Genomic DNA, 12,334 nt, shown 5'->3' with positions numbered 1-12,334 from the left:
TTTGGCCGCCATCTTGAATTTTGTTAGAAAAATCGATTTTTCACCATTAGCGCACCGCTAGCTTTGAATTTTGAGATCACCATCAGAAAGCTGAGGAAAAATTGCGTAAGCTAGGCTACAGAAACTAGGTAAGCAAAGGTATTTACCCTATCAAATGAACGATTTTATAAATCATGTTATACGATTTTGACGTATATGGCGAGTGCAATCAATACAAACATCATTTTTTGTACAACAAATAGAAAAGTTTTCAACCTTTGGTGTTTTATTCGAGTCGAGTAAAGAATAAGAATATTATTTTTAGTGAAAAAATCTGGCGGCCATCTTGGATTTCGACGCCATCTTGATTTTAGGTAATAGAATTAATTTTGCACCTTGATAGCACTCAGCATGTCGAATTTAGAGGCTACCAATAAAAAAAGGTATCGTATACCCTTCTTCTTATTATTCTTCATTTTACTGACGTTACGTCCCTACTGGAACCGAGCCTGATACTCAGCTTTATTAGTTATAAATAGTAACCGTTCGTAAAACTATACTAGAGATTATTAGCAAACTCGGTGGCTTAAGCGCCACTCTCAATGAGAGACCACCAGTCGTGTTCAGATATGCCCGACGCTTAGAGACTTTTCTCTCTGGGAGAGTTTTGAACGGTTCTTGGTAAACAACACTAGAAAATCAAACGCAAGAATGACTTTTACTCCTCCACAGCCTTAAAGTTTAAGGGGATTCAGAAGAGGATGCTTACTCAAATGAACTCATAAACGGAACGAAACGTAATGTAAGTTAGTGAGTAGTTTTTATTTAAAGCATAGTTAAACGTAACGGAAAAGGTAACTAATCTTTCTTCAAAACTTTTATTTTAGGAATCGAATTCACCATTCACTCGGGTTGGACAAAGGAAAACCGTACGGAATGGGAAAAGAGCAAACATGGCCATGTATATAAAGCTCTTCACGTACTTGCGCAGGCTTTTACGTTGACTCGATGAAGGCTCGTTGACGGGGAACGGAACGTCGACTCCGCAGACTCGATGATGGCGACGATCGAACTCGGCGATGGCGGTAGCGAGATGGCGACCACCGGCGTGTCCGTGCTGCAAATTGGCGGGCAGCGAAGAATTGACCCGTGCAAAATGGCCGAAATAAAATTGCGGAGGGTATGGCGGCTGGAACGGAAGCTTCCGATTTCGGATCTCGAGAGTGAGACGGCGAGTTTACCTATTAATACCCGGGACGATCCGCTCCTGCTAATAGAGGAACACGTACCCAGCGACCCGGCTTCGCGTACCTGTCCGCTAATCCGAGCGGGGAGTAATGTCGCCCTATCTTTGGGTTAGGATCGAGGTTCGCGGCATGCAATTGGCGTCACGCTTCAACGAACCGAACTCTCGGAAATGGGTCCCCCAGAGATGACGTAATGGGACCTTTACCTTCGGCAATTGGCGTCCGAAGGAGGAAAATTCGCTATAGAAGTACTTTAGCGACTTCACTCGCGCCTCCATTTGACTACCTTTCGAAAGGCGGGCCTTTGCACTGCACACGGGTCCCGAAAATTAACGGACTCCAGAATTCTCGACGAACGGACTACCAAAACTCACGATTCGGCGGGGACGGAAGCCGAATGTCAACGTAGAAATCCAGCCGTACGGAAAAAGCGCAGAGCGCTGCATGTCCAACGCGAAATCACATTAGTTTTAAGTTTTCAATCTTATAATTAAACATAATTACCTTTTTCCGCATTGAAATAAAATAAATGAACACTTTTGTGCAGAATCGCGAATTATTCACGGACCTCGGTCCTCTAAAGAAAGAAATACACAAAACGTTTAACACAACTTATTACTTTAACTCACTCACTAACTTTTACCTTTAATTTAAACTTCAATTTCACCAGAATAAACTTTAACTTTTCAAATTTACTTTAATTAAACGTAATTGGTTTACTAAACTCGCGCACTTCTGCTCTCCAGCCAACTTCGTAGCGAAATGAACGAGTTGAAGAAATTCTTGCGCCAAGAAACTGCCTATTCTGACCGTCCAACTATTCAATCCAAAAAGCAACTATTATAGAAAATCGCGCTAACTGTTTTGCATGGCGCTTGGTAGGTATGGCGACAAATCTGAATTACGCCTGTAGTCCACCAAAATGTGTACATGGCGCTTTGCGAAGCTTTCATAATTCGTTATGGCAAACGCAATCCACATATGCTTACGCTACATGGATCGCTGCATTTTACGAACGCAAACAAAATATTTTTATTCAACGCTATAAAAACTAAAATCATTTTTTGTTTTATTTTTTTGTTTATTATTAATGTTTTTAAACTACAAAAAACGTAAAACGTTACAAAATCCAGGTTATTAAATAGGAATTTTCTTTTTTAATGCGATTTCTGACAACAGAATAATTCTTCGACATATCTTTGAATTCAGTAATAATGAAGAAATAAATTCATTGAATGAAAACCGTCAAATTACATTGATTGTATTAAACAAACATTTTTCTACCCTATGCATTGTTGTTCATTGTATGAAGTTTATGGATTGCGTGTCGGGACATTTGTAAGCCTTGTGGTAATTTCTGTAGTTCAAACGTAAAACATTGACAAAAGTGCATTAATTTATAATGAAAGTCTTAAATTTTGAAGCAAAAAACTTCCTTGATTTTCTAAGTCATAAAGTATCGTTTTCAGTACCGCCCAACATGCATGTGAAAAATAGCGAAATTGAATGATGAGAAGCAGGTTTTGTTCTAATGTGGACGTAATGCCGAAAGGCAGATATATAATTTCGAGGTTAGAAAAACTGGCGGCCATCTTGGCTTTCGACGCCATATTAGTTTTTAGCAGTTGCTTGATTTTTTACCATCTCAGTGCTCATCATCTTGAATTATAAGGCCTCCGTTAAAAAACAATCAGATTCTATCTTTCTTATCTTATCTCAGCTGTTCAACTGATTGTTCATTTGTATCAATGGTTTTAGACCAAATAAATGAAAGAAATAATGCTATTTTACAACTCGAAGATATGTAGAAGAATCATTCAGGTAGCAAACAAGCGTTAAAAAAATCCTATTTGATAATATGTTTTTAAAACTAGTTAAGCTGAAGGGCTGGCTCTGTTCCAGTAGGGACGTAATGTGAGGAAAAAGAAGAACAAGAAGAAGAATAAGTGTAACGGTAGCATTGAAATTCAACATGTTGAGTGGTAACAAGGTGAAAACTCATCCTATTACTTAAAACCAAGATGGCGTAAAAATCCAAGATGGCCGCCAATTTTTTTCACTCAAATTAATACTCCTATTCTTCATCTGTCTCAAAAAATACACCAACGATTGAAAACTTGTTTCTTTGTTGTACAAAAAATTATGTTTGCATTGATTGCACTCGCCATATACGTCAAAATAGTATAACATGATTTAGAAAATCGTTAATATCATAGGGTAAATACCTTTGCTCACCTAATTTTTGTAGCCTATCTTACGCAATTTTTTCTCAGCTTTCTGATGGTGATCTCAGAATTCAAAACTAGCGGTGCGCTAATGGTGAAAAATCGATTTTTCTAACAAAATTCAAGATGGCGGCCGTTAGACGGGGTTGGTGGTCTGATGGCTACCGCTTCTGCTTCATATGCAGAAGGTCATGGGTTCAATCCCAGGCCCGTCCCTTTCCTCGTACTTTGTAGTTGTATATCTCTCACTTGCTTCTATCTTCCATTCTAAATATATCACACTCAAATTATTCGTTCGTAGCAAACGCTAGAACCAGAGACGGACAAGAAACCGTTTCCCTAACGCTTCCTACTTCCACGCGCACGCCATTCTTACGCCTGATACATAGGCAGTCTGCTAACCACAAAAGCAAACCTCTCTGCCATGCCTTTCCCCCATACACTCCCGCATGAACTGGCGTGGATGCAGTGGAATATACGGTCTACGTGGGAGTCAGTTCAATGCATCATCAATTCCTCCCCCTTCCCCTCATTGGTCTGCATTCTGACGTGGCAGGCGCCATTGTTGCCTAAAAATAGAAAATCACCAGCACTTATACACTGAGGATGCCTGTTAGTCCCAAGCAGTCATTCGGTTGGTTCCTTGTGTAAGTGCAGCTGATCTGGCAATACTGGAGTGCATCCACGGGCGGCCAATCAAGCTCAAGCTCAAGCTCAAAATTCAAGATGGCGGCCATATTCAAAATGGCCGCCAACATTTTTTCAAGTTTAAATGAAAGCTATATCCTTTCTTTATACGATGTCACTAAGTTTGCTATGTGTTCCAAGCGAAATATGAGACATATCCCGTGAAGAAATACCCAAGATTTATCAAAAAATGGGCTTTTTCGCAAACTGTTCAGCTAGCTGGCGTACGAGGGGTCCACCAATTTGAGAAAACAGAAAGGACCACCCTTAAGTTTTATCGAAAACAAGCGATCAGTGACATAAAATTGGAATTCTAGCGATGGGTGCCGATGGCGGCCTGGTTTCAGCGAGAATTGCTCACTAGCGTCTCGCGCATCATTGTTAATAACACGTTACTTGCAAAATCATCCATCATTGCCCACCTGGGCATCGCAGAGTCAAGATTCCATCATACTTCTCCTTCTGAAGATGTGAATCGAGAATGGAAACTTGAGGGATGCTTGCTTTGGGAAGATTATCAACATTTAGTTTCAGCTTTGGCTGGGCATATTTCAGTTGATGTTGTCATAACGTAGCCCTAGAAAATGGCGTATGTAACTTGGCACAGCTGCTTGCATTAATTGAGGTACTAATTTTGATCTTTCGTTTGAGTTTGAATGCGGCTATCTTCTCTGTCCTACTCCGTCCCTGCTCACTGAACCAGCTACCTATCTTTGAGACAAGCTGTCCTTAGAATGCTAAGCATCTCGTCCCACCAGTAAGCTGGAAACTATCTGTTTCTTAACTCCAGTTTTTACGACATTGTTGCCGTAGTAGCCCGACTTCCACTGATGATGCGCCTCCGTATTTCACGGATAACGTTATTGTCAGCCATCAACAAGGATCCAAGGTAGACGAACTCGTCGACCACCTCGAACACATCTCCGTCTATCGCAAAACTGCTACCTAAGCGAGCCCTTTCGCGTTCGGCCCCACCAACTAGCATGTATTTTGTTTTGGTCGCATTCACCAGTAGCACAACTTTTGCTGTCTCGCGTTTCAGGCGGGTTTACAGGTCTGCAACATTTTCAAATGTTCGGATGACAATGTCCATATCATCCGCGAAGCAAACAAATTGACTGGATTTCGTAAGAATCGTACTCCGGCTGTTAAGCTCTGCTCTCCGCATAACACATTCTAGCGCAGTATTAAACAACAGGCACGAGCATCCATGACCTTGTCGTTGTCCCCGGTGGGATCCAAATGAACTGGAGTGTTCGTCTGAAACCTTCAAACAATTTGGCTTCTCGGGAAAGCTAATTTATCCATGATTTTCCATAGCTCTATGCGATCGATACTATCGTATGTCGCCTTGAAATCGATGAAAAGGAAATGTGTTGGAACTTGGTATTCACGACATTTTTGGAGGATTTGCCGCACAGTAAAGTTCTGGTCCGTTGTCGATCGGCCGTCAACGAAGCCGGCTTGATAACTTCCTACGAACTCGTTCACTGACAGGTGGCAGACGACGGAAAATGATCTGAGATATTAGAATGGTGATCGCTCGAAAGTTCTCACAATCTAACTTGTCACCTTTCATGTAGATGAGGCATATTACCCCTTCCTTCCACTTCTCCGTTAGCTGTTCTGTTTCCCAGATTGTGCCTATTAGCCGGTGCAGACAAAGGCCAGCTTCTCCGGGCCCGTATTTATGAGTTCAGCTCCGATATCATCCTTATTGTTATTGACCTTGTAAATGACATCCTTCGCATCCCTCAAAGTTAAGGCTGGTTGATTTCCATCGTCCGCAGTACTGACGAAGGTATTACCTTCGTTTTCCCGACCTTCATTGCCTGTGCTATCAGCGTCATTCAGATGTTAGACGAAGTGCTGCTTCCACCTTTCGATCCACCTCACGTTCGTCCGTAAATATGCTCCCTCCTTATCGCTATACCTCTCGATTCGCGTTACGAATTAGCTCGGGATACGTTTAGCTTCTGATTGAACTTACGCGTTTTTTGAGACCAGCAAAGCTGGTCCATCTCCTCGCACTCCGTCTCCTCCAGGCGACGTTTTTCTTCCCGAAGGTGGCGAATCTACTGTTGCTGTTTCCTTCTATAAAGTTCCACGTTCTGCCGGGTACATTGCTGCAGCATGACCGCCCGCGCTGCTTTTTTCTTCTTCCTTGTCTACTTCAGAATCTGCCTACACTCCTCGTGGAACCAATCGTTCCGTTGACTCCGTCCCACGTACCTGACGTTGCTCTCGGCTGCATCATTAATGGCTGATCTTGCAGCACAACGAATAACACGAAAGTCCATCAACTCGTTGTAGTTTGGCAGGGTTCAAACGAACACACAGTTCTGCACACCATCCGTCGAAGTTTGTATCACTATTGCAAGCTTCCCTGTTAAGTTTTTCTCGTCATGGTTTTCCATAGCGTACAGATAAATGACCAGCTTATCACGGACCATCTTGATAAGTTCAGCTCCGATGTCATTCTTACCAACAGCATTATTGCTCTTGAGCTGCTGGAAGGCATTCTTATCTTAGCTCAAAGCGGAGCTGGTTGGTTTCCATCGTCCACAGTACTGATGCAGATATTTCCTCCGCCATATTAACATTCCGTGCATGCGCTCTCAGCTCCATTCAGGTCTCCATCGAAGTGTTGCCTCCTTTCGAACACCAATGCTTTCGTCCTTCATTGTGCTCCCTTCCCTATGCCTGTGCATCTGGGTTTGCGGCACGACACCTGTGCGGGAAGCTTCCACGAAAACTTCCACGTTTCTTGAAACCGGCATAGCGATCTTCGCTTTCTCCAGACGTTTTTTTTTTCTAACGATAGAAACGGTTCCACTGTTGTCGTTTCCGTCTATAACGGCCCACGTGCTGCCGGGTCCCTTACTGCAGCATTAGCACCTATACTGCATTCTTGTCCTCCAGAAACTGCCTACTTCTTCTTCATCTTGGCATTAACGTCCTCACTGGGACATAGCCTGCTTCTCAGCTTAGTGTTCTTATGAGCACTTCCACAGTTATTATCTGAGAGCTTTCTTTGCCAAAGTTGCCATTTGTGCATTCGTTTATCGTGTGGCAGGTACTATGCCCAGGGAAGTCAAGGAAATTTCCAACCCGAAAAGATCCTGGACCGACCGGGAACCAAACACACCTTCAGCATGGCTTTGCTTGGTAGCCGCGGACTCTAACCACTCGGCTAAGGAAGGCCCATAAACTGCCTACATTCTTCGTCAATCCAATCGTTTTGTCGACTGTGTCCTGACATACCTGACGTTTCCCTTCCATTATTGATGGCTGCTCTTGCTGTACACCAGCAGTCCTCAAAAGGGGCTAAATTAAGCTAACTCTTTTCCGGTAATATAGCCTCGAGCTGCGCGTATGCAGTTGCGACGCATGCTTGTCCGTTGTCTTGTGTTACGTTACAGTCTGTGCAGCTAAATGGCTGAAGATGGTTTCCGTGTCTTTTTTTAAAGACAAATGGCCATATTTCTGGAGGCGATGGAATCAATCATAGAAACCACTAAATTTAAAGAGTTTGAGCATGTATGGGTGAAAGTACACATAGCAGGCGAAACGCATGTGTTTGTGTCTGTGTATTTTCCGCCGAAAAAGGCTCGTAAAATAGTTTATGAGAAATTTTACCTTATTGTTGAACATGTTATTGGCGGATTTCCTCCCGAAACAAAAGTGCATATATATGGAGATTTCAATCAACGTGATATTGATTTCTTCCCAGACGTCGACAACGAGAGCATCCTGCTGCCAATATTTGGAGAAAATGAGGCTTTGCAATTTCAAAGTCTAGGTCTAAACCATATTAACCACGTCAAAAATCAGCAGAACTGTTATTTAGATCTCTTAATGACCAATACTGATGAAGATTTCTGTGTGGTAGAATCATTGACTCCCTTATGGAAAAACGAACTTTTTCATACAGCTATTGAGTTTTCTTTATTCGTGCATGGAAATAACAGACCTTTAGATTGCGACTTTGAAGAAGTTCATGATTATCGTTCAGCAAATTATGACAATATAAAACAGAAAATCAATCAAGTAAGTTGGCAAAATGTGTTAAGAAACGAAGAAAATGTTGAATCTGCCGTTAAAATGTTTTACAAAATTTTAAACGACATTATACACGACGATATACCCTTAATAAAAAGAAGAAGGAATCATAACTCAAAGTATCCTATATGGTTTAGTAGAGAAATCAAAAATTTAAAGAATCGTAAGCAAAAGGCACATAAAATATACAAAAAATGTAAAAATGATGCAAATTTAATTAACTATTTAAATATTTACGATCAATTAAATCTTGCTATTGATACCGCATTTGAAGAGTATAATGAACGAACTGAGCGTGAATTGAAATCCTGTCCTAAAAATTTCTTTAATTACGTTAAAACAAAAACCAAATCTAACAACTTTCCATCTGAAATGCACCTTGATGATAAAATTGGTGTGAACCCTGAAGAAAGCTGCAATCTGTTTGCAACATTTTTTCAAGACGTTTACACTACTTATTCGGAAAATAATCGAGATCGTGAATATTTCTCATTTCTTCCGGAAATCCCAAATGACATTTGCGTCAATCAAATCAAAGTACATGATATTGTAGATGCACTAAAAAGTCTAGATGTCTCCAAAGGTGCTGGACCTGACGGGATTCCACCTGTATTTTTGAAAATGTTATCAATCGAACTTGCATCTCCGCTATTTTGGCTCTACAATATGTCTCTGCAATCAGGTAGTTTCCCTGAAACATGGAAAAGCTCATTTTTAGTGCCGATCTTTAAAAGTGGCAAAAAAGCCGCACAAATTATGCCAAATTTGAGCCTTTAAATCAAATAATGTCTGTTTACAATAAACATTGCGAAACCATTGACTTTACTATGACGAAATCGGAACTAAAACAAAAATTTATGTCATATCAAAATTCGAACTAGATTAAGAAAATAACGTTTTCAAACTATATAATATTAAGTGTAAAATTGTAACAAAATGGTCTACTTCTGATTGACGACATGAAATAAATAAATAAATCAGACATATAGAGTAAGCCTCTCTCTTTCATCAGCCGGTTAGCGCTAAACTTTATAATATTCGGTTTCTACTCCTGCTCCTCCTGGCCAACCTAAACGTTCTGATATCTTATGCTGATAATCGTTGCATGGGTAATGGGTATACCCTGTCGTACCCTCGTTTGATCGTAGGGATCAAACGATGTGACGTTTGGCTTGGGTGCATTCAATATAAAATGACCAAAGCTGAACGTCAAATCGACCGATCCTTACCAGAAAGCGAGCCTACTTGGGGCAACCATTAGCGCTTTTATATAGCAGGATAAAAAAGGGCTGAGCGAGCACGTTTAATATGCTATAGCAGACTGCGATACAATTCGGATCATTCCATATCACATTAACATCATGCTCTATACTCCATCACTAGTGCATTGATGGCGATAGACTATAGATATCACTGATGGCTCAAGTTTATCCTTAAATTAAGCAAATAAAATGGCAATTTATCAGTACGGTATTCTTGATAATGCTGCAGACGGATTGAAACTGTGTGTTGGTCACTGAAAAACATTAATAGCGTGGGTAATTACCACGTGATCACTCATTCTGCAGTGATTCTGATCTAGAGTGCGATGTCGCATCACAACTGTTGGTTGTCAGATCCAAGTGATATTGATAGTTTTAGTCCATCAGCCATCAACTGATATGACCGATATTGTGCTACTCTGTGCTATAGTTGAAAAACTGGTTTTTTATCCCATATTTGCACATACTCTCGTTGATCGGGCCCCACCCGATCATGTGGTTCCACGTTTTACCCAGATAGTGAGGTTACCTTTTCCCCCGTAACGCGGGTAGATCACTTTTTCGGGATGTGTTATGGTGTAAGAACTACCATATTGTACTCTTGTTGTATCTGTTCTTGTTAAGGTGTTCATGAAACGAAGCCAAATTTTGAATTTTAAAGAGCACAAGACTTGAGAATCTGTCAAAAATTGGCGTTGAAAATCAATCAAATTGCTTGCTTGCTGGTTGTGACCAATGGGATAAATTTTCAACGCGGAGCGCTGTTTGGTTCTCAAGTCTTGTGCTCTTGAAAATTTGAGATGTGGCTTCGTTTTATAACCACCTTAAAGCTTATAAGTTACGGTCGAAAGCGTAAATTAAAGTAACAAACCACTAAGAGCCACCTATTTAGCCTAGATGATGAGGAGGTCGAAGTATAAAATGACTCAATCAGCATCTCAGGTTGGTTTCAATTGATGAGACAAGTTCTTTCCGAGTTCAAGTACTCAAGGTAAACGATTCCGAATCAGTGGAGTCGCAGACCTCCTACCTCGTAAAATAAGCCTCTTGTTTCAAGGAATGGTCACAAACTGTTTTCTCCAAATGTTATATATATATATTGGTTCATTTTTCTATTGAGGTTCTATGCAAAATGGTAAAGTTTTATTTATCTATCTTCTATTATTGTATAAATAAAAATTGTATGTCACAAAATGGCTCGTAAACGGGTTATCGGATTTTGAAAACTCTTCCACAGTTATGTTACTTAAGTGTTCTGACGTGTTTGTGTATATAAGAAGCACAGGATATCAAACGAACAAGTTGAAAAAACGGGAGTGAATGAAACTACCATTTTGTACGGTTCGTTTCATGACGTTTTTCAACAGCTTACTTGATGACAAGACAAAGCTGCCCATAACTGCAAAACAGTCACATTCGACATTTTTGACGAAATTGAGTTAATACCATGGAGAGTCATGAAATGATAAACACTTTCGATCAACTAACTAAAATCTGTGAGATTGTTCTAGAAAATTCGAAAAAAAAAAATACCAAGTTGTTTTGTCACATTAGTAATTATAACCGCATAACAGTCACATTGAGATTATAAATGGGCCTCGTAATGTGATAGCAATGACATTCCTATCAGAATTATTTTCTGACAATTCACCTAGTATGCGATATGAGTTGTACAAAACATCAGCCTCAAATGAGCAGTTTTGAGTTCCTGGTAATTTTTAGAAATTTTAGTTTCCTCCCATATTGTCATAAAATGCACACTTGATATTCTATTTGCCTACTTTTGTCGAATGTTACAAATATTCAGTTATAGGCAGACTAGTAATTGTACAAAATACGACTTCATCATTTTGTCTCAAAAGTAATGGAGTAGAATGATATGCACTAAACAAAGGACACTGGTATACCACAAACAAACTGGTGGTAGCAATTTTGGTTTATAAACCATAACGAAACTTTAAATGCTACCATGGGTGGCATAACTAGCAAGACACATTTAGTCAGAAAAAACTGATAGTATCCAGTTATCAATATTACATAACGTGTAAAGTTCCTTATTTTTAAATCCTGATTACAACACAACCTTCTGATCGACGCATTCTCTATCCATTTTTCCAGGTTGAGCTTCTCTGCCCGCTCAATTCGGGTGACCCCTTCGAGTTCATCGAGCACGGGTATGATCTGTGGGACAGCGCATCCATCGATCCATTGGACCAGGAGATGTTGCAGTCACGCCAGATTCAAATCGAGAACAAATTTGTCGACGTGCAGTGGGTGCTCAAATGTGAATGCGGACCAAAAGTAAGTATAACGGAAGCTTATTCAATATTTTTTTCTTCTATTTCATGTTGGGATACATGGACAATTTCCGCATTCAATTTGTTGAAAGGGTCCTGGTATCGGAGTACGCTTTTGGATGTTTTTTTTTTGTGTAACCCAAAAATCATATAGAGTATAACCAGCAAATCATGTTCATGTTGCAAGACAAACCAATTTTTGCATAGAGAACCGTTTTACAGCATTGTCTTTCTGGTTTTATTGCATGACTGCAATAAATCAATCAGTCCCAAAATTTGGGGTAATTCTAAGCATTGGACTGACTTCAATGCTTAGTTACAAACTAAAAAGAAAATCAAATCATTCTATGATGTATTTACAGAAGCTCAATACCTTTAGTTCTTCAATACGTGTTCCTTTCCTTGAAAGTTTTTCTGTTGGTTTCTTTTATATTGTACATGCTATTTGTGATGCTAAACTAAAGAAAAGCACCCCACTTTTTCTCATCCCACATCTTCTGCATAAATGAAAATATAAAAAGCGTCATGCTTTTCCATGCACTCGAATAGTCCTCTGAATTCATTTGCTATCAGTC

General features: G+C 40.1%; 1 protein-coding gene across 4 annotated transcripts in view; it reads left to right on the top strand.

Annotated features, from left to right (window-relative positions):
• LOC5566834 overlaps positions 1 to 12,334 on the top strand; it is a 310,372-nt gene that overhangs the window by 268,027 nt on the left and 30,011 nt on the right. For all 4 annotated transcript variants that reach the window (XM_021842417.1, XM_021842416.1, XM_021842415.1 and 1 more), the window contains one exon: positions 11,581 to 11,763. In XM_021842417.1, coding sequence (XP_021698109.1) covers positions 11,581 to 11,763 — 183 coding nt within the window. The remainder of the gene's footprint in view (positions 1 to 11,580; positions 11,764 to 12,334) is intronic.

Source organism: Aedes aegypti, chromosome 2 (genome assembly GCF_002204515.2).
Source record: "Aedes aegypti strain LVP_AGWG chromosome 2, AaegL5.0 Primary Assembly, whole genome shotgun sequence".
NCBI lineage: Eukaryota > Metazoa > Arthropoda > Insecta > Diptera > Culicidae > Aedes > Aedes aegypti.
This window is presented reverse-complemented; position numbering and strand designations above follow the sequence as displayed.